We start from the raw sequence: 23,954 nt of genomic DNA on the forward strand, positions 1-23,954 counted from the left end.
AATAAGATCAAATTACCTCTGAGCTTTCACTTCATATTGAGTACCTCAACTAAGGGAAATGCTCAATTTCTTAACTATATAAATTAGCATTATAATATACAGTGCCTATACCTTTACATATGATAATAATCTTCTTTGCAAAGCTAATTAATTCTTAAGATCAGCCCCAAGGAAGATCATAGCTAGATCTGTTTCACACACATATATAAAAGGAAATTAAATGAAAGGCAATTTTTTACAATTATTTGCAGAAAAGAAATTGCAATTAAGCAAACAAATCTGTGAATGTGAATACTGATTTTCAATTCTTTGGTCTTTAAAAATAAATTTCTTAATTTCTTATATGCAGTGTGCTTAAATGAGGGTACAAATGTCAAATCATAGAAACTGAGGATAGAAATTGATGATTATCCTTATAAAAACATCATCTTACAAAGTGTTTTTTTAAAAGATGAAAATGCCACTCCCCTCTGGATTCCTAAGCAATACATTTCTTTTTCATTTGGAATTACTGCGACCCAGTAAATCACCAGGTTATAAGACTACAGTAGATTTGATGATGCTATATAACTTTATTTTCTCTGACATGTATTACACTAAAATACACACGTAGCGTACTCTTGAGTCTCACAGATTCATAAAAAAGGGAATTCTTATGCTTTAGACATCAAAATTAGTGAAAACAATAATTATGTCCTCTTCTTATACAAAGGAGCTTGTTACCAATCAGCTTAAACCAGTGGTTAAACTTTAGTCTTCAGAACTCTCAGAGGACTCATTGAGTTATAGCTTGCTGGGCCCCAGCCCCATCCCTACTCATTTAGTAGGTCTGAAAGGGGCTCGAGACTGCATTCTAACATATTTTGGTGATGCAGATACTGCTGGTTCTGGGACCCCACTTTGATAACTACTAGCCTGAGACTAGTGTTTTTCAACTGGGTTGAGGATATTCAACTGGGTTAGGGGACATTCAGCAACATCGGAAAACATTTTCAGTTGTTACATCTGGGCAGTGGTGCTTCTAACACCTAGTAGGTAGAGGCCAGTGGTGTTGATACCCCGACAATGACAGGACAGCCCCCCACAACAAAGAATTATGCAGACTACAATATCAGTATTGCCGAGGTAGAAAAATTCTGGCTTAGACTAAGTTATTTTGAATCTACAAATGTTTTAGAAATTCTAGTGGCTTACAAAAACAAAGATGCATTTTTGTTCACATGAACATCCACTCTGTTGGCTGCAACTCTAATCCAATTCCCCCTAATACTAAGACCTATGCTAAAAGAGGAGGAAGATTCTTCAGACATGTTCATACTATGACAGAGGAACAAGCAATGAGAGATCCAAGCAAACTGACTCTTAAAAGTTTCTGTTCAGGAATGGCCCACATCATTTTTCCACTCACATTTCATTGGTCAAATTAAATCACATGGTCTATCCTGATTCATGGATCAGGAAATATTCAAGACAAAGTTTGATAAGTCAGAAAAGAAAACACATGTAACCATTACCTTATCCTGCTTCATCTAAATTCTCACTTCTAAAATGATTTCCCAAATTCATTCAATTATGTTATTACCTTTTCACAAATGACATGACAGCTTTGCTAATACCAAGGCAGTCTGGCACTTTCAATGTTTTTCAGTGAGTACAAATTTTAGATAAAGGTTAAAAAATGCATTAAACAGATGTTATACATGTTGGTAAAAAGCCTTAGGCACAAAAAAAGGGGCAAGGGTGAACCTATACAAAAACAAACAAACAAAAAGCAACAAAACAAAACAAAAAACACCTAAAAACTTTTCTGAATGATTCCAGTGGACTAAAAAACACAGCTCACTTTACATTTGGCAAGCTCTCTTGGCACATCATGAAAGGGATAGTCTCTGAGGTCACATTCTTTCTGTCAATGAATGTAAGAATGAAAGCCAAGCCATAGCAGTAAAATCTGAGCCACCACTCTGGCTGGACTTAGAGTATCGAAGTTGTGGCATGAATCTTGAAGGATAGGCAAGAAGCTCACTCACCCATTGCCACAAATTATTTAATATTTTCCACCTGACTGAAATAATTAATGGAACCCCCCCCATTATTAGATAGGGTAAAAAGTCCCTAGGTTTCCCCCCTAAGAAAATGACAAGTAATAGGAAACTTGAATGATATACACAAAGAATTCTGAGGGATAGAAGGTCACCAAATTGAAAAGGTCTTGCGTTTTCTCCCGTATGCCATTTTATTGTCATTCATTTCTGATATGTTTCTTCACACCATTTTTAAACTCCATTTTAACTTCTACTACCATTCAATCACAAAGACAGTGTTTTTTGTAACTTCATGTGAATTACCGTGTAAATGAAAGTGTAAAGAGCTAAGCTAACTTCATGAATCTAGTAAACCTGCTTTTCAGTGTGAAACATTCAAGTCTGCTCCTTAATGGTATCATGAATCTTTACATGTCACACCTCTTACAGGTCATGCAATAGGGATGCTTTTCACATTGTTTAAGCATAAAAAGGGATTTTTCCTGGGGAACAAAACAGAAGAATGCAGGGAAGGGGGATGGATAATTTTAGGCATCGCTTGTGCACAGGGGCTCAGACATTACCTACAATGACCTTGAGCTCATTCTCTCCTGCTCTTGGTTCCGTTTTTTGATGTTTATTTCACTTGAAGGTGAAGGTAACTGCTGGAAGGTCCTAGCTTCTTTTGATTAGTGTTGGGTCTACTGGAAAAACCACATCTCTCTTCTAATAGCCTTAGGAAAAGTTCTGAGATTTATTCTCATTGGTTCTGACTAACCTGAATTGGGCCACATGTCCTTCTTGAAAGGGTCTCTGTGGTTAAGGGAAAAGGTTGTTCTGATTTGATCTGCTTGTGTCAATTTTACTTGAACCACAAAAGCAGTGATTGATAGGGCAATGGTTTCCCCCACCAGAAAAAAAGAAGAAGAAGAAAAAATAAGATTAAGGTGCCATTATTATTAGCAGATAGGGTAAGGGATGCTGGTCAGCCAAAACTATACCAGGATATCAAGGCATATTTACTATGAAGCCAATGGTTCTTAAGATACAGATCTTCTAACCAGCTTATGCTTCTTCCTAAAACACTACGTGTAATTTTATATTTCTATTTTTATATTATTTTCATGCTCCCTCAAATAGCATAGACTTCAAAAATTCTCAAAACCGGATCTTAGCCTGCCAAGACTAAATCCATCAGAGTTCTATATCATTAGGGCTACTTCTCTTGGAGAGCAGGACAGAATTAGTCCCCAGTGAGGCCCCCGCACCAACCATTACCAGCAAGAATTCAACAATAACAATAGCACTGAAATTTCTGGTTATAAAAAACCAGTGAACTACCAAGATTCCAGTAAACTTAAGAAAATTTCCCACTTTTATAATAAAAAAATAAATGAAATTAATAAGTAGAATCTTTTTTTCAAATTGTTTTCATTGAAGTTGTTTCTTCCTGGAATATGATTTTAAGCCCTATCTAACTCTTCACAGCTAACTTAGCTGCTCCCAGGCATCTAGTAATTTAATTATTTGTGATGTTAACTTTTGTGTCTTACCCTTCCATAACAGGGCTCATGTGTTAGTCATGTTTGTTTTCCCAATCCTTGCAACGCCCAGCATGGATAAGGTACCCAGCGAAGATTACTGAAAATATGGGTGAATGAATAAAACTCTATCTCACAACAGTCCTGTGAGTTTATTAGGCATCACAGTCATCTCACACACACACACACAAAGGAAACCAAGGAACAATTCAGCTAAATGATGGCAGCGCAGAGGCCGGAAGTATATTTTTCTACTTCCTAGAACATTTCACGTCCCTTATTTCATCTTGTCTTTGAAGAAATATTCTGTGGGCTCAGCAATGATTTCAAGCACTTTTGTGGTCTGTGGTTTCTCTAGCAGCCAGAATACAGTAGGGACAACAGAAATCAGGAGAAGAAAGAAAGAAAGGAAGGGGTCAAGAGAAGTTCTGTTTTTGATTTCTTAAAAAATTAAAACAGGAGATAACTAGCACCCTGAGGACTACAGAGAATGATTTGGAGCAGAGGGCGATATTAAGGAGGTAGAAGAGAAAGTAATCTGAGGAAAGGTGGAAAGAATGTGAATAAATGTTGTAGATGTGGTAGCAGGGGTAGATGTGGTAGCAGGTATGTATGAAATTCTTATCTCTCTGCTTTAATTTTTTGCAATGAAATCAACATCAAGGTCATCAGTTAAGGGAGAGGATAGAAGAAGTGGAATGGTAAGTTTGAGAAGAAAAGGTATAAAATTGTCATCTAAGAGTTTGAGAGGGTTCTCAGATGACAAAAAAAAAAAAAAGAATGAATGTACTGAAGAAATACAAAATGATTGCTAGGCAGCACTAAATATTCTTTAAATGTTGGGGGCCATAAATATAAAGTGAATCACATCACCATGGGACGAGTTTTCCTCCAGGTTCATTCAGTGCTGCTACGGAACTGGTGGAGGGTTGAACATAACCAGGACTGTGACTTTATCAAAGGAAGTAAGAGGGGAGCAAAAGTAAAGGGTATATGCAAAAGTCAAACTGCATTCAGTTCCACAGGAGTTCAGTGAGTTGGGGTGGCGGGCAGGATGGAGAAAGAATATACAGAGTTTGATGAGGGTCAGTGAAATGCGGTGGGATCACCATTTAGACCCAATAGGAATAGAATTTTAAAATGGGATCCATATTTAAATCAGCATTTAGAAATTCTAGTAGAAGCACTGGTAGAGTTGGACCAAAAGAAAGAGCACTGAAAAGCCAGGATTAAATCAGCAAGATTGGGATGCCTTGAAGTGAGTCTGTGGGGAAGCTGCAGAGACTGATTGATGATGCCTGCATGGAGGGTAGGACCATGAGCTTAAGTAACTCAGAAGGGATAAGAAGAGAAGATCATTGGAAGAAAGACCAGGGTATGCTAATCATCCTCTCATCACTGGTCTACCTGTATACTCTCGCCTAGATTCTTCCAATTACAGCACTCAATTTATAGCTTACTAATCATAAATGAATATCCTCTTCTAGATAATCTCAAGTTTGCCTCCGAGAATTTTTTACTATTTTATCATTTTATTTTACTATTATTTTAAGATTTTATTTATGTATTTGACAGACAGAGATCACAAGTAGGCAGAGAGGCAGGCAGGGAGAGGAGGAAGCAGGCTCTCCATGGAGCAGAGAGCCCGAGGTGGAGCTTGATCCCAGGACCCTGGAATCATGACCTGAGCCGAAGGCAGAGGCTTTAACCCACTAAGCCACCCAGGTGCCCCACTATTTTATCATTTTAAACAAATTACAGAAATGACACAGATAAGACTCATTTCACCATTTATTTGCTGTTTTCTTTATTATACTCCTATCTAGATCACAGACTCAAATCTATAATTTTATATAATTAACGAAAATGCAAAGTAATATTATACCTCCAATAAATCCATTAAGTTATTATGTTGTGTTCAAGTTTAGTTTATATTTCACTTCTAAATGTTATATTTAAAACAGCAGAATATTAAATGGAAATATTAGCTGAAAATGTGAAAAAATGATCAAGCAGTAGACAGAATAAGAAACCAGAGAAAAAAATCAAATATGGATTATGTAAGTAGAGATATTCAGTGATATATAAATTTCAAAGAAACAATGTTCCTTGTGAAATTCCCATAAAAATTAGAAGTCAAACTGTACTAAATGCATTTCATCTTACGTACTTGAGCTCTAGTATTTCATAGGTATCTTGATACATAATTGAAGCCATTCATGAATACAGAAATGTCTGAAGTATATGAATCTTCATGCCATATTAAGTTTTTAAAATATCTAGTCACAATACATATATCCATCATCATTCTGATTACGAGACTACCTGGAGCTATGGGAAAGCCAAAGCTTCCCGCAACGACTGAAAAATCTGCAAATACCATCCTGATTGCTATGTCTTGCCATCACCTTTTCTACCTTTACTCAGTACTGGCCCACTGTAATCTTCACACAAACTTCTAATGCCTGATGATGCCACTGATAATTCTACAAGGACCCCTTGTTTGTGTTATCAATGTGGTCATTATCTACTGGAGGATACTGTGTTAATGACTGCAGCCTGCCAAAGTACTCAAGTTCACCAAAGTGGAGAAGCTCTTTAGTACCCAAATTTGTGATATGGTTATTTGTATGAGCTTCAGGACAATTCTTTGAATCTTTGGGGTACAATAGCAACTTTTTTTATATTAAATATTTTTTTTTTTTTCTTCAGAATTTACCAGGGCTGACCAGAAACTTACTGGAATAACAGATATACCACTACTTCTAAGAATTCTTACATTTAGATAAAATGTTCTTAAACTCTTTTTCCCCTAGGAGCACATATTTTGCTAAGAGCTTTCTTAGTTGCTCATAAATATGGACCTATATAATACAATTACACCAAAGGTTTTCCACATATGCCTATGTTTACCTGGGCCCTAGGAAAAAAAAAAACCTTGGACTAACACAGAAAAGTGTGTTTTATATACTTAAAAGTCTGACAAATTGTGTCTGGGTATGAAATGGGTTTTTTTTCTTTAATTATTTCTATATAATGAAATATTTCCATAATTAGATTTTTTTTCCTAAATAAACATTTGGAGCCATCATGTAAGAGTTTTCTAAATTGTATAGAATTGAAAAAAGAGAGGGTTATATTGGACATGGAATATTTGCATTAACATCTGATCCTTAACATTTTTTAAATCTCCAAATATATTCAAGGGCTGTCTTATTAACAATGGAAAGTTTTCTAGAACTTCTCTTATATTGAACTTGACTAAAGGCGAGAATGACTTAAAGATCTCAACCTCTAAAAGCACTACCATTCTTTAAAAAATTCTTCACAGAACAACAAAGAGATCACCCTGAGCAAAGTAACCAAATATCTAAGAATCTCTGAAGTATGAGATGTACACAGTCCATTTATGCTTAAGAAAAAACAGTAGCACAATAACGCTTAATAAAAACACTTACAGAGAGATTGCAAAAATTCTGAGGTTTGACCTACCCATCAATCAGGTCACTTACCAGATATCTCCTCTAGGCACTGCTTAGCAGTTTTATTATATGATAAATCCATCTTAGTAGGACTGGTACAGGAGTCAGCAGATGGTAAAGAGGTACCTTCATTTTCTGAATGCGATCTGAAATTAACCAAAAAGACAGAAACATATAGCAATTGTTTTCACCAGTGACTCAAATTTCTCTTGTACAAGCAGAAATCAACATGTTAAAAGTTTTCTATCAAGGTAAGTAAGCATTTCCTAATGACGGAGACATTCCAAAACTATCTATTAGAGATAGTCTTTATTATACTTTTCATATACAACCCAAGTAGGAGTGAGATATTAAATCATATTTCCTAGACTTTCCTAAACTTGAAAGCTTATAATTACCAGTAGTTGTATTTTGGAGAAGTAAAAGACGAAAAGATTGAACTTTTTTTTCTGCTGTTTTAGACAAAAAAGTCTGGCTAAGTTGTGTTCTTGTCAGAAAAACCAATAAAAGTACTGAAAGCACCCCTAAAATTATTTTTCCATGAAAATTCTAGAAAATATATCCTAAAATTGGAAGTATAAGTAAAAACAAATTTCAGAAAAGTTGAGGTCAATGAAAACCAAACTCTCATTAAAATTTCATCTACTGTATATTTTATGTTTATGTGTGTGTGTATGCATTGGTATGTATTTGTGTGTGTGAGTAACATGTAGAGAGTAGGTCTAACCAAATGAAAAGCATGCAACAGACCGACTGCATATATTCTGACATTCCAATCTTACTTCATACATTGCTCCTTCCTTTTATGCACAGGCAAATGTTTTAAGAAGCATGATCTTTCCTGATGCAGCTTCAAAATCTACATATATTCGATCCAAATCACCACATTTAAAAAAATCTACCTTGTGAACTACTAAGACACAGTGAAGGCAAGGCACTATAGTATTGTATGCTAGACTGTGTCCTTTGGAGACTTCTCATTTGCTGGGCATCCCATTTGTATGACCGGGTTTGGACCATGGCAAGAGCTCACTAAATAGTTCTCACTTTTAAAAACATCTATAGAGAATATTTATATGTGAAAGGAAAATACAGTATGTTTTTTTCTGAATCAATTTTTAATTAATATGTTATTTTTATTCTATATCCTGGTGTTGTTTGAAAGGAAATAAAGCATAATCATCAAAAATACTTTGAATTGATCTGACAGATATAAAAACTCTGAGCTCATTAGGATTTTAAGAAATCATGGAAAACTTTATGCTGTATGTATGGGTATATGTGTATATACAGAGATTGATACAGAAAAGAAAGAGCTATGTAAGAATTTATACAAATGGTTTCTGTTGATTTCTGGCAGACTATCCTTATTTTATTCTAACTTAAAACTGATTATAAAAAGCATGGCAAAATTAAGAAAGAGAATATAGTATCCAAGTGACAGGATGTACCATAAAGGCCAGTTTACCTCAATGTTGCTAAAATCAACACATCTTAGTCTTCACCTTCCTTGATGTTTTGGCAGCATTTAGAACAGAAGACCATTAGTCTTTTCATGAAATTGCCCTACCCTGGCTTCTATTACAAAAATCTTCCAGTTTGTACCCCATTCTCTAGGAATGCTACTTTTCTCCTCTTTTGTTCTCTTTTTCCCAATCATTAAATGTTTTTATGCTCTTCATTGTATCCCAATGCCTTGCCCTAGTCTCACAATATGCTGCACTCAGGAAATAGTTGATAAATAAAAAATCTTACTAGTAGTGACGATAAAATGGCATCACTGGAGCAAAGCACGTGGAAGGAAGCATGGTATAAGGGTGCATGCACTGGGCTTCAGTGTAAAACTTGGCTCTCTAACTACCTACTTACTAACTCATGTAACCTTGTTAAGGTACCTACCCTACTTGAATCTCAATTTGCTCATGTATGAAATCAAAGAAAAATATGCTCCTTGAAAAATAATTGTGAACCCAAGCGTTATTATTACTTAGGGTTTGGAAAGGCATTCTCTTGAGGCATGTAGGATTCTGGACGACATTAAAATGTGGGGAATGTATCTGGCTCTCTGTATAGCCCATTTCTTTTCTTCTCTGGCTCCCAGGTTCTCCTATAGCCCTGTCTATTGATACCCCTTGCTATTCACTGCTGAAGCCCACTATAGTTGGCTCCTCTACATGGGCTCATTTCTCACTGGCCACTGTCCTTCCCTGACCTGATCCTTAGCCAGCTGTCTATGAATGAAGGGATAAAATCCTCTGAAGTTTTCTAAGGACTTTTATTACTCACTGAAGAAGTTTAAACGGAGAGTATATAGTGAGATGGGAGACCCCAGGGAAAGCTGACTGGCTGCTTGCCAGGAAGGCAGGGTGCCTTGGTAAACTGGCTGTGAGCCAGGATTAGCCTCTAGTCCTGCAGACTCAGTATTCACAGACATATCTCAGAAGCTGAGTCACATTAAGTAGTTCACTGTGATGGTTGTCTAAAGCCCAGTGCCAATTGGTTCTTATTAGAACAAGATCAGCAGCTGTTATAGGAGCCTGAATGCCTGTGGTCATGTTAGTTACAAAGACTCACAGTATCCCCCTCTGGAAAAATCTGCATGGAGCAAAAGCATATTCAGAACGTGTTTTGAGAGTACAAATTTTGCTTTGCTCTGAACAAACAGATCTTAAAAAATACTGCTCAGGAGCTGACTGTGGCTATCTTCCTCAGTATGTGAGACCTGGTACTCTGTACCATCAACCGTCTCCACACCCCTGTCTGAGTCTCTCTGTCTCTCTCTCTCTCTTTTTAAGATTTTTCTTATTTATTCGACGACAGAGACCACAAGTAGGCAGAGTCAGGCAGAGAGAGGGAAGCAGGTTTCCCGCTGTGCAGAGAGCCCGATGTAGAACTCGATCCCAGGACCCTGAGATCATGACCTGAGCCGAAGGCAGAGCCTTAACCTACTAAGCCACCCAGGCACCCCGAGTCTCTTTTATAAAAAGTATGCATGCTTCTGACAGCTCAGTCTTCTCTTAGGAACCTTTGTTTTATTTTTTTATGAATCTGTCAGTGTGTGTTTCTGGCTGATTCCCTCTTTATTATCCTTTTTTATTTTAAGTCACAAGAGGCAATCTTATTTACCTTATTTTCAAGTTTTTTGGTGTATTTTCCATGGTATTCCCTACATCAGCAATGCTATCATTGGAAAAAGGTTGATCAAGGAAAGGAACATAGAAAGGTTACATTTTAAATAATTATAAAAAGGACTTGGAAGTCACCTCTGGTTTGCATGGACTTGTAAATGGGTCCAGATCTCTGTTTTACATACGTATGTTATGAGCCATTCATTTCTCCAGGATTTCCACTTGTATTTATTAGAGTGGAATTGGATTTTAACTCCAGTCTCCGGAGGGGCAATCACCGCTAACTGGTAAAGATTTAACTTTTATACAAATGATCAAAGAAGTTCAGTTAAATCTCTGAAGACTCCCAACATGTCCTCTCTTTTTGTGCATGTTTCATTCTAATAAAATAAAGGGATCTGGGGTTGCTTCATGAAACAATTTCTGAAGAGTTCAGAATCAATAGTGCTCTTCAATCAAAGGGTACATCTTGACAGATATAATAGATACTAAAGTGGCATCATCCACTGTTCCCACATAAACTGATACTGCATTTTCCTCATATTGATTGGAAAAAGAAAAAGTAAGTGTCATAATGTTCCTTTAAAATATTTAGAAGATATGTCCTGTGCAGACTAATAACTGCATTTACAACATGGTCAATATGTTACAAACACCCATTAAAACTGTAAAATACAACACTGCAAAAAAACACCATTTAATTCATTTAGAGTGCTAATAAGCCAGGCTCTCAGTGTTAGTATCTGTTGCTAAGGGGATAGTGGTGAAAAACCTAGACTTCACTGATGATTTACATAAAAGCTCTTTCCTGTCTCTGCACTTACTATGTATTAAATACTAGGCCTGGTATTCCTGTTGTTATGGAATGAATGTCTTGTTTCTTCCCCCAAATTCTTATGTTGAAAACTAGTCTCCAATATGATAGTATTAAGGGATGGAGACTTTGGGGGCTAATTAAGTCTTCAGGGTAGAGCACTGATGTCTGGGATTAGTGCTGCTGTAGAAGAGACCTCAGAGAACTCCATTGCCCCTTCTGCCATATGAGCGCGGAGTGAGAAGATGGTCATCTATGAACCAAGAAGCAAGCTCTCACCAGACATGGAATGTGCCAGCACTTTGATCTCAGACTTCCTGGCCTGCAGAATCATGAGAAATAAATATTTGCTGTTTAAGCCACTTGGTCTATGATATTTTTGTGATAGCAGTTTGAACAGATCAAGACACTTATAATGTAGGTACTATAGATAAATTTAGGCTTCTAGAGATTAATAATTTGTCTATGGATCAAGCTGGTTGACAGTCATTCTGTATTTGAAACTGGCTGCCTCTAAATACTGTTTTTTAACTGCTACCCTCCAGTTTAATACCATCCAAATGCCCCTGGACACTATTTTAGTACATTTAAGTTCTCCTTCGCTGACACATACCTCACTCACTAAGTTAATAACACACAATATTTGAATGTGACAATATCTATTGGTCTACCTGAAATATTATTCTCTGTTCTTTACTACCTTAAATTTTTACTCTTGAGAAAAAAGAAGCTATTATACACACCACTTAAAAGAATTCAACAATAAGCCTAGATACCATTAACTAGCAAATTTCAAATTTCATAAATATGGGTGTTTACTTATTGATTTATATGAATCAAGATGTATCTTCCTGGGGTGCCTGGGTGGCTCAGTGGGTTAAAGCCTCTGTCTTTGGCTCAGGCCATGATCCCAGGGTCCTGGGATCGAGCCCCACATCGGGCTCTCTGCTCAGCAGGGAGCCTGCTTCCCTCCCTCTCTCTCTGCCTTCCTCTCTGCCTACTTGTGATCTCGGACTGTCAAGTAAATAAATAATAATAATAAAAAAGAGATATCTTCCTGTGCATTCATCTTAACATGGATCTAGTCACAAATATGAACACAAATAGAACTGGTCTGAGGTAGCAATATTAATTAATGTTGTTACAGTTCTTGATTTATAAATCCAACAAAGGCAAAGAAAAGTATCTTTCCAAAACCACCAATGGTTCTGCTTTCTTCTTTCCTTCCCAGTGGGAAGGCGGAATGGTGACAACCAGGGCCAAGGACAGAAATCTGTCAGGGTAAAAAAGCAGTTCAGAGTGGAAGGGAGATATGTTAGATTCAGGTGGGTTGAGCAAATCAGAAAACATAGTGAGGGGGTGCCTGTGTGGCTCAGTGGGTTAAGCCTCTGCCTTTGGCTCAGGTCATGATCTCAGGGTTCTAGGATAGAGCCTTGCACGCTCAACAGGGAGCCTCCTTCCCCCCTTCCCCGGCCGGACTCTCTGCCTACTTCTGATCTCTCTCTGTCAAATAAATGAATAAATAAAATCTTAAAAAAAAAAAAAAAGAAAAGAAAAGAAAACATAGTGAGAATAATGGAAACCAGGTTTCTCAGTTGACTAAAGGAAATACAAGTAGAGGAAGGGAAAATACATATTGTCCTCAATTTATGAGTTAAATTCCGATAAACCCATTGTAAGTTGGAAATATGAAAATACCGTAAGTTGAAAATGAATTTACTAAGAGACCGAACACCATAGCTCAGCCTAGTCTACCTTAGATGTGCTCAGAACACTTACATTAACTTCCACTGGGCAAAACCATCTCACACAGAGCCCATTTTACAACAAAGTGTTGAATATCCCATGTAATTTATTGAATACTATACTGAAAGTGACACACGGGATGGTTGTATGGGGACAGAGGGTTGTATGGGCATCAGTTTTTTTATTCCCATGATTGCTGGCTGACAGGCTGTGAGCTCCTCCTGCTACTCGGCATCACCAGAGAGAGGACCGTACTGCATATCAGTCGCCTGGGCAAAAATCAAATCCCAACGTATGGTTTCTACTGAGTGCATATTTGCTTTGACACCATTGTAAGTTGAGGGCTGTCTGTCTTTGTGTATATATATCATAGATAGCTCACAGATGCTGAGAAAAATAATGATATAAGTGTGTATGTGGGAGCACACATATATTGGGAGGAGTGAGATCTTGGTTTCTAAATATCACTCTCTACAAAAAGAAATCAGGACTCCTTAGTAGAAGCTGCTGCCAAGACAGGGAGAGGACAAGATGAGCCTGGAACTCCTTGAGCCAAAAAGAAATGAAGCTCTCAAAGAATAATGAGAACAGAAGCCAGCTTGAAGAGGATCCCAGTAGTGACATCTGAGAAAATTTAAGCATTAAAATAGTCATGTCAATGGATTATAATCCACTGAATACAATCGGAATCCATTAGACCACGCAATTTGAAGAGAGAAGAAGGGAGAAGGAGAAAGCGTATCTCTTTCTTAAGAAAGAAAGTCAAGGCATAAATGCACAAGGAATGTGCAGGATTAGAAATCATTTGACCTCTATTAAAGTAAAATACTAATTTCCACAAGAAATCTCAATGGATGCTAAGCCTTACAGGTAAAAGTAGATCAAGGAATAGACTTTTCATAAAGAGTCTCAAAATATCTTCCCACAAAAATACTTATTAAATACAAATGAGGCAAAGTAACTCTAGAGTGAAAAACCCGGACAGACATTATCTTCATCAAGGGAGAAAATTTAACACCACCAAAATGGGAAGCAGAGATATTGTTGCTACCTTATAGGGTGCAATGGAAAGAACACAGCAGCATTTCTGTGACAAATTCTAGAAAACAAAAAACAAACAAACAAACAAAAAACAGAATATGCAGCTAAACATGAGGAAATCGCAGACAAACCCAAATTAAGAAACATTCTACAAAAGCCTGTCTTCAGCATATCAGCTTCACGAAAGCCAAGAAAAGACCAAAGGACTGCTCCAGATTGAGGGATATTAGGAAAACTGGACACCCGGATTCAATAGTCATCCTGAATCCGTCAACGGGATCTCTCTGGCACAATCAGTGAAATTGAATAAAGTCTCTGGGTGCTCTGAGTGAAGTGTATGTGGGACTTCTTTGTACTGTACTTGCAAATTTTCTGTAAGCTTAAAATTTTTCCAAGAGCACATAAAATATAGAAAGAAGAAACAGCAGTGGTTCAATTGGGCAATCTGGCAGTAAACCCTGGAAGCTAACTACAGAAGGTATTTGATGAAGCTTTTCTGCTGAGAGAATGCCAGCTCTTAGCACTATCCCACACAACAGGCCTTCTTCTAGTGGTGTCTCTGTATTCCATCTTCAAAATACTGCTGTGTGAGGGAGTTTCAACTGCTACTCGACGCACCGATCTATATCGAATCTAGCAAAAGATCAGCTCGCCAAGGCAAGCATTCAATAAGCTGCAGTTCGTCCTGACGACCAATTATGTCCAGTTCACATAAAACCACAATTGCAGCCTAATCTGTAATGGTAGCTGCAGGGCTCACAGAAGCTTTTACTGCATGATGGTTATCTGCTCTACATTTCAATCTGGGTAAATTCACAGCTCCTCCTACTCAATTTACTGGTTCAACAAATTAGCCAAACTTAAAACCCCGTGAGTAAGCATTTTCAAAATTGATGTTTTGCATTCTTTACCTTTCAGAACTTAGTATATTCAAGTTTCAATTTTCCATGTCACTTTCTAGGCAAATCTGAAATCTTGCAAAAACTGGTTACAACAAAAATTTCTCCTGAGAACCCATGATGCTATGGTATAAGATATCTGAAAGAAGAAAACCTCTAAATTCAGACTTTAGTGACCTAATTTTACAAATCGAGTGTGTATAGAGGGTCTCTTCTTATATTTAATTCATAGCTTTGAGATGCATGATGATTTTCTTCTCTGTACAACAACGTCTTGGCTTATCTAAGGGTTGGGCTCTTTGTGTGTGTGTGTGTGGTGTGTGTGCGTGTGCGCACGTGCTCACACAAGCGTGTGTGTATTACCCGCACTCCTGATTCTGCTTCCCTTTGCCTTTAGATGTTTGCTTTATGTCCAATGCACACTATTTTCCTGGCATTTCCCACGAGTAGTCAGAAAATAAGGAAAAGAATAAACACCTCAAAGTAACAACTTATTAATCTGGTTAATAGCTGTTTTTAAATTTATTGCTGGTTGCTCAAATGCTTGAGGTTTAGGAAAAATGTACAGGTCTCTCTTTTCCCCTTCTTTGCCTATCTACTTTACTATTTGACTCCATCTATCGTTGTAACCATGAGGAATATAGCTCTAAAATAATGAATACAAAAGCAATGTAAGAAAAATAACACAGGGGAAGAAGGGAGCTTAGGTAACAATTTTTGAATTCCAGGAGAGGAAAATAAGTTTGAAGGCAGCATAAAGGGTAGACCAAGAAGGAACACCAAGAAAGAAGGGAGAAAGACCAGGAACAAATGAAGCTTCTTTTCTTACTATTCTCCATTCTCCTTCCTTTCTTCCTGTAATTGGAACCTTTAATTCAAGTCTTAACAAAGCTATCTCTGAAAGTTTGGAAGTTTCTCCCTCCTCTAGCCATTAAACATGGTATAAACTAAGCTGTCCTCTTCCATTAACAATCTATTTTACACACTGAAGACACATCAATTTTTCTGACCATGCTTCACACACACACACACATAGGAGTCTAAGTACCTGATATTCAAGAATTTCTACTACAATTAGGCTCCAATCAACCTTCCTTTTCCAGAAAAATCCATTCAACTCACTGACTACCCTACGCATCTGGTGTTTATCCCGTTTTTATGGTTCCTTCAGTCTTGCAATTCCTTCCCTGTACTCCTCATTTTTGCATGCTTAAATCAATCTTTCAGAACCCAGCTCAAGTGCCACTATCTCTGATTCCAACAGCTAGCAGTAATTTGCCTTGTTTTGAAGTCTCAATGTATCCAATCTGGTTCACTGCTAGAGAGCTTTACACTTCCTGCTTCATTCTGTAGTGATCTTTAAGACCGTCTTTTGCCTACTGTATTATGGACGATGAAAGGAAAATGACATACGGACGTGTGCGTTTCACTCTATCCTTGATGCCTTCTGTGTAGTAGATACTTAGTAAGTAGTCATTAAAGGAAGGGAAAAAAATAAGTAAATGAATGTTCTGAAGAGAAGATATTTTATTCTTTAAATATTTCAAAGCTGTTTATATGTCAATTAAGCATCTCATTTATAGGACGAGGTTTCAGAATTTTCCCTGTTCCACTGCACATTTTTGTTAGCTGTTCTATTCTATTCAACCCGTGTTGATGGTGCCACATTCAACAATTTTATTTGGTGTCTCCTGTGGGTTGGGTCTATCCTGGGCCTTATGCTACTAAATAAAAAAGACAACACTTGCACTCAATGAGCTTACATTATAGCTGGAAATGGCTGAAATCATACTTAATGATAAGTTATCAAAATAATAACAGATAATGAGAAACTCCATGAATAAAGTATAAGAGGAAGGGCACCTGGGTGGCTCAGTGAGTTAAAGCCTCTGCCTTCAGCTCCGGTCATGGTCCCAGGGTCCTGGGATTGAGCCCTACATAGGGCTCTCTACTCAGCAGGGAGCCTGCTTTTCTGCGCTCTCTCTGCCTGCCTCTCTGCCTACTTGTGATCTCTTTCAAATAAATAAATAAAATATTTTAAAAATTTTCAAAAAATTATGAGAGGATGATGTCATATGATTTGGTGAGAGGCATACTGAATGTTTCTTTGAACCAGATGACTAGAGAGAGCTTCTGGGAAGAGGTAGCATGTAAACAGAGAGCTGATAAGAAGAAGTACCCTGCTTTGCTCTGGAAGAGAGTCATTATAGGTAGAGAGATTGCCCATGACTATGGCCCCTAAACAGGATAGGTTAGTTTGTTGAGACACAGGATGAAGGGAGGGGCTCAGTGCACTACAGGGAGAATGGTATGACTATGGCTTGTGGGCTAGACAGGGGCCAGGTTAGTTGGGCAAGGTGTTTGGGTTTCATTTTTTTTTTTTTTAAGTATAATGGATATTCAATAGATTGTCTCATGGACTGGAATGATATATATGATTTATACTTCAGAAGGTGAGAGTCCCTGCTGTGTGAATGATATTACTGGAATAGAACAAAAGGTAGGTAAGAACTGGTGATGACGGCCTGGACCAGGACAGGGAGGGTGGAAATCGAGATAAATACCTAGTTAAGGGTGATCATATAATAGTTGTCTGTCTCTGCTTGACTTATTGATATGAGGAAGTGGTGATGCAACATGGGGGCTTAAGTGGGTACAAGAAGAATCAATGAAACAAGATGGGATTGGGAGGGAGACAAACCATAAGTGACTCTTAATCTCACAAAACAAACTGAGGGTTGCTGGGGGGAGGGGGTTTGGGAGAAGGGGGTGGGATTATGGACATTGGGGAGGGTATGTGCTTTGGTGAGTGCTGTGAAGTGTGTAAACCTGGTGATTCACAGACCTGTACCCCTGGGGATAAAAATATATGTTTATAAAAAATAAAAAATTAAAAAATAAAAAAAAAAATACCTAGTTAAGGGTAAGTTTGGGGGAAAGAGCCAATAGGAGTAGCTGAAAAAGAGATGTACAGGGACAGAGTGGCTGAACTGCAGAACAAAATATGGATTCTTTCTAAATTTTCTTCCTTAGTCTCCCACACAAAAAACCATGCATCGCAACCTCTAGTTTCTGTAGTATCTCCGTTACTAGCGTTTGCCCAGTTCTTTTTAATTTGCCTACTATTTGTTCCATAAGGCTTGGATTGTAAAATTATAGAATGTCAAATTTGGATGATGCCACAACATTGACGAATTCTAACTCATGCTGTAAATCTTGTCTCTTGTCTTAACTCCTCTGGATACATTCGCTGACTCCGTCCTCATGTAAGACTTAGGAAAACCATTCTACACTATTTTTTGCATATACTTCCATAAGAGCAATGAGTTTTTGTTTTTATTATATTCTATAATTATCTCCCATAGACTGAGCTTCCTGAAGGCAGAGGCTTAAAAAATAAAAAAAGACCCTTCATAACTCTTATGCCATAGTATTGGCAGAATGAGTGATGAGTACATAAATGAAAAAGTATTTGGTGCCTTTCCTTTACCTAAACTATGGCAACCTGTCATTCTATCATTTCTTAAATTATCTCTGGTAGTTACCTTAATACTTACAAAGGTAGCGTATTCCATTCCAATAGGTTTAAATATTGGGAACTTTTAACATTAAATTAAAATATTCTTTCTCAAAATTTTCACCTTTGACTTCAGTTATCTCCACTCATTAAATGGATAAAGATATACTAAGTTCAAAATGACTTTTTTCACATTGTAGTGACAAATGAGTTACAAAACCTTAATATAGAACATCCTTGCATTATATAGGAAGTAGGACTAATATGAAATCCATCAACTTCCAGGACTCAACATTATATTTATAGAACTCTTGACATTCAATTTGTAAGAAAGAATATTATGAAGCATATATTAGAGTCCCAGAAGAAATAATTAATAACCTAGCCTGACCTCACTGGGCTGCGAAAAAGGGAAAAATACTACCATCAGCCATCTATATTCCCATTTTATAGAAGTTATTTAATTATTTCTAAATGTCAAAAATATGTATATTTAAACACATACATACCAATATAGGTATCCTAAATTTATATTACTTCCAACCAATTAAGCATTTCCCATCATAAATGAATTATTAGAAATTTTACAATCTATTATTCACATCTTGGCAGCCAGAATTTTTCTATAATAATACTTCATATTTCTATACACAGAGAAAGAACTGATGAGCAAAGAAGGGGCATACTAGAGGTCTACGTATAGTTGGGTTAACAGGCAAACCCTACTAGTCCTGTGACTTTAAGAGATGAGTCCTGTTCTGATTTGAAATCTCTGATTCTTCCCCTCTGTAGAAAGGAGATAACATTCTTTTCTCATGAGGTTATGATAAAGTTTAAATGAGAGAATGAACATAAATCTTGTAACATACAGACTTGCACTACCTACTCAACAACATTATAAAGTAGTTAATTATTATTATTATCTTATCAAATAATTAGCAACTCCTAGAAAGTCTGTCAGACATTTTGAAGGAAGAATTCTTAAATGGGCTTGGAGCAGGCAGAGTCCAAAGTACATCAGGGGGTCATATAATCCAAACTATGTGACTCTGTGATATAAATAGCTTTCACTGACAGTTAAAAAGCTTAACTGTTAAAAAAAAAAAAAAAAAAAAAAAAGCTTAACTGTTAACTACTCTCCCTTGAGGAGATTTATATTATCATTTATAAAATTATTTTTAATTTATAGAAGACTCCCAGCAATTATTGCCTCCTATATAGACTATGATATGAAATTTTCTTATTAGATGGTTTTATTTCCAACTACCTTATATTATTCATAATGACACAACTAATTGCTGATATTTGTAAGTCATTCACTCTGAACCTGGCTCTGTGCTAAAGTCTTTACATGGGGTTGCCTTACTTAATCTTTAAAACACCTAAATAAGGTGTATATTCTTAACCACCACCCTTTATAGGGTTATAAACTGAAATTTGGGCAAGATTGTTCACCATGTGGCAGGTACTGTTCCAAGCCCTGTATAAATATTAATTCAATCTTCAAAATAGCTTTATGAGACAATGTCTATTATCATCCCCATTTTACAGATTAGGAATCGAGGCTCAGAATCTTTAAATATTTTGCCCAAAGTCACATGGCTAATAAATGACCAACAGAGGCAAACTGATTCCAACACAGGCAAACTGGCTCTTGGGGTCATCTTCTCAACAATGCAAGATGTTGTTTCTGAACAATGACAGAACCAACAGACTTCACAGCCTATATTCTTAGCTACTTGGCTGTATTACCTCGGTTTTATAATCCTCATTTCAAAAAGGATAAATTCAGAGGTTGGACAACCTGGCAAGGACACGCAGCTGATCCACGGTTGAAACTGTAAGCTGTACTCCTTCCTCTTTTTATTTTATTTTTTGTTTTTTTATTTTTTTTTTTCTAAAGATTTTATTTATTTGACAGAGAGAGAGAGAGTGAGAAAGGAAACACAAGTGGGGGAGTGGGAGGGGGAGAAGCAGGCTTCCCACTGAGCAGGGAGCTGGATGCTGGGCTCAATCCCAGGACCCTGGGTCATGACTGGAGGCAAAGGAAGATGCTTGATCACTGAATCCCCCAGGTGCCCCTCCACTGGATACTTTATGACAAAGAAACAAACAATGCTATTGCTACTTCCAGGAAGATGCTTGCCAACCTGGCAGGTACAGTCTTTCTGCTTAGATTTGCACTTTCCTGTGAAACTCATTTGTGGTGATTTGAAATGACTGATGCTTCTACAGAATATATTAGAGATGCATGAGTGGGCTGAGTATGGCATATTTAAAACTTTGTGATTTTTTTTTCTTACATATTTGGAATGTGAATTATGATTTGACATCTTAAATTTTCATTTGTCAGATAGGGACTCCGGACTTAGAAAGAGCTGACTCCCATATGATCCAAAGACAAAAGTTTTAAATGAATCGCTGCTACTAAAGGCAGAAAAGCAGACCTAAAAAAGAGCTGAAATGCAATAATTAGAAACTTGCTTTGCTGAGTACATGAAGCACCAGAAAAGCACCTACATTTTTCATTGAAGGAAAACAAATCCTTATAATTATTTTCTTTACTTAAAAAACCCATACATTTAACAAATTTAATATGCTTTTAAGCTATATAATATTGATGCTTATTTAATTATAGCAGGTCCTACTTCCTATTCAGAAAATTTCTTTCCTGTTGTCGAACTTCCAACCTGCGGAAAGGTCAGATGTTATTCCTCCCTATGCATTTCCTCACTGAAAAGGCAGTGAATAAAAATGGAGATAAAGCAGCAACTGACATGTTTCTAATCAATGAAAACAAACCACACAATAGACAAAATGTGCTATTTTTATGAGTAGAATGAGTATTTTAAAATATAGCATATATTGACATATCTTAAATCTTATAAAATAAAGAATTATAATGCAAAAACTAATAAATTAAGCACTATTATAAGAATTATGTAGATGATTATTTGGGGCTAGGAACTTATGATTAGCTATAGGAAAGTAATATAAATTTTAAGCTGGAAGAGCAATGCCTTAAAAACAACATTTAACAAACACAGTGTACCAGAATATATAATAAACATATGCATGACACTGTTATTCTTCTCAGCTTTTTAGGTAGGTACTGTTACTCCTATTTGACAACTGTAGAAAATGGGATTAAGAGATATTAAGTAACTTGTTCAAAGTCACACAGCTGGTAAGTACCAGGGCAGGACCTTTAATCCACAGGTGTCTGATTCCAGAGCCTGCCCCTTTAACCATCATGACATATTTTCTCTCAAGGGTGAAAACAAAAATATCTGTGAACTCTATAAAACTGAGAATTACTTTAAAATACTAATAATAAAAGTAGCAGTAGAAGTCATAATGGTAATAGACACAGGAGAGAATCATGGCATCTGGATTTTCCTTCTTCTCTGAGAACAAGTAAGCTAACTTCTGAAGGCCTCAAGAGGAAGGCCTACAAAGAAGGAAGGAGAGGACAGAAGATAGGAAGAGGAGGAAGAATAGGACTAGAGCATACTAGATTTTTTTTCTTAAAACATTAAATCCTAGCCCTTTATCTTCAGACCAAAGTGTTCCAAAATGATAAAGTCAAACACAGCTCTAGTAACCTTCATTATGATGCGCGGAGTAGGAAGAGCTGTAGGAGTTCACAACCGTGGACGCACAGCGGCCATCTTACCTGTAAATGAACGGAGCCACCGTGGCGGTGTTGGGGTGGCTGTGTTGCTGCTGCTGAGGGAGTTGGACAGCACCGTTCCCCGTGGTCTGCCCACCACCTTGTGCCACCAGTGCAGCACAGGAGCCAGTGGGAGGGGCTTGACTGGCTTCCCTTCCTTCCAAAGGAGCAGGGCAATTGGATGTGCTTGCTTTCTCAGTGGTCATGGGCTTGGGTAAGGACTGGGAAGGGCTTCCCTTGGTAGTCCTGAATTTTTCTGACTCTTTGCTCACTGCACTGCCAGGTGAAACGGTCTGCTTTGCTGTGGGCACCTTCGAGCCCGGTTTTGGAATGCCACTGGAAGAAGGGATTAAGCTTTCTTTCTTGGCTGCTGCCGTCTTGCTACCCTTTGGGATCAAGCTTGCAATTTTAGAAGTCTTTTTCGGAGCTGTCTCTGTCACCTGATCCTTCTCATCCTTGACCAGTTTTTCAGTGCAAACTTTATTTTTGTCCCTGTTCTTTTCTTCTTTTTCCTTTGGCTGTAGCAAAGACTTTTTATTGCTGAGATGTTTGCTTCCAGCTTTTGGAGGGGCTAATTTAGGGGACACTTTGGGGCTGCTGTTGGTTGAGCCACCGCTATTCAGACCACTGTTAAAACCTTCCGTCTCACCAGATTCAGAAAAGGCATCATCATCCTTCCCCCCATCACTGGGCCCTGAACTGGGAGGCTGAGGGGGACGTAAAGCAGTCCGGGAATTGACCAGCTTGAATTTTTCAAGCATGGATTTCTGGCCCGAGGAGGCTGTTTTGACCCCTTCTGATACAGGGGGCTTCAGTCTGTCTGCCGGTGGTGTGGGGGAGGTGGCTGGGCTGGACTGCTTCACAGTCAGCATGGTGGAGGTGGCACTGTGCTTGACATTCATGGACTTGCTGCGCCAGGGCTTGCTGGAGCTCGGAGAAGGGATGGCAGACGCGGGGGGCTGCCCCGCTGTGCCAGGGGGTTGCATGTTACCATTTACACCTGAAGATGGCTGAGGTCCTTTGGAGGAATCTGGATGTGAAAACAAAATAATAAAGAACAGGTTAATGATATTTGATCATGTGTATCATACCCCTGAGTACTTCTAACCACAGACACAGTTAAGGATCTCTCCTGTGAGCTGAACACAGCCTGCTCCATGGCATCAGTCACGTTGGTGATATGGCTGTTTTCATATTGTACATCAAAAATTCAGGACCTGAGAGCCACTGATTTTGGAAAACAACTTTTGCTTTTTCCTTCCTAAAATTACTCTTACCTAGATGAACTTGGATTATAGATATCATAAATATTAGATAGATAGTCAGAGATATCTAAAGACAAAATGTTATCCTTCCTTTAAACAATTCTTTATATTTTTTCCAAATACTGCTGTACCTCAGAGCAATAAATTGATTCTGCATAGTCATATAAAATATGTTGTAAAATAATTGTTAAGATAAAAAAAAAATAAAATAAATGTTAAGAAATTATTTGACCTTATATAGAAACTACCTTCTTGTTATCTGATTGAATGTGCTTATGAATTAGGACTTAGCTCTTAGTTAATATTGTTAACTTTGATTTTTATAAAAAAATTGAAATTTAGGCTTATATGGGTCAGATATAATACATATATGTTGTTGTACATATTATATATATGTTATGTATTTATATAAAATATACATTTATATCTAGATATATTTATATTATATATGCATCATATTATATATTATATATATTATATATATATTATACAAATCCATATAACAACCCTACAAGGTAGGTATTGATATTTTATCCCTATTTTAGAAATAAAAAACGAAGGAAAGAAAAACTGCAGAACTTGTTCAAGGTCACCCAGCCTGGATTTGAACACAAGTTAGAGCTGGTGCTCTTAACCAGCATACCTGTAGCCTCCTGAAGTGATCTGAACAAACTTGAAATACTAGTGAAAACTCAAGCTACTTTTGTGGGGCTATGGAAATAAGGCCTTTTTCTACAAGAACTTTATAATGCATGTGTTTACTTACTTTTTGCTCAGAAATCTCATTATGGTATGAACTGTTCTATGACTTTGGTTCTAACACT

The 23,954-nt window shown here is 37.3% G+C and overlaps 1 protein-coding gene across 7 annotated transcripts in view; it reads right to left on the bottom strand.

Annotated features, from left to right (window-relative positions):
• Window positions 1-23,954, bottom strand: part of NAV3 (neuron navigator 3) — a 597,791-nt gene that overhangs the window by 179,664 nt on the left and 394,173 nt on the right. For all 7 annotated transcript variants that reach the window (XM_045069074.1, XM_045069076.1, XM_045069075.1 and 4 more), the window contains 2 exons: window positions 21,869-22,895; window positions 7,078-7,193 (listed from right to left, as the gene is read on the bottom strand). In XM_045069074.1, coding sequence (XP_044925009.1) covers window positions 7,078-7,193; window positions 21,869-22,895 — 1,143 coding nt within the window. The remainder of the gene's footprint in view (window positions 1-7,077; window positions 7,194-21,868; window positions 22,896-23,954) is intronic.

This window comes from Mustela putorius, unplaced genomic scaffold (genome assembly GCF_011764305.1).
Source record: "Mustela putorius furo isolate JIRA1106 unplaced genomic scaffold, ASM1176430v1.1 tig00003911_pilon_pilon_pilon, whole genome shotgun sequence".
NCBI lineage: Eukaryota > Metazoa > Chordata > Mammalia > Carnivora > Mustelidae > Mustela > Mustela putorius.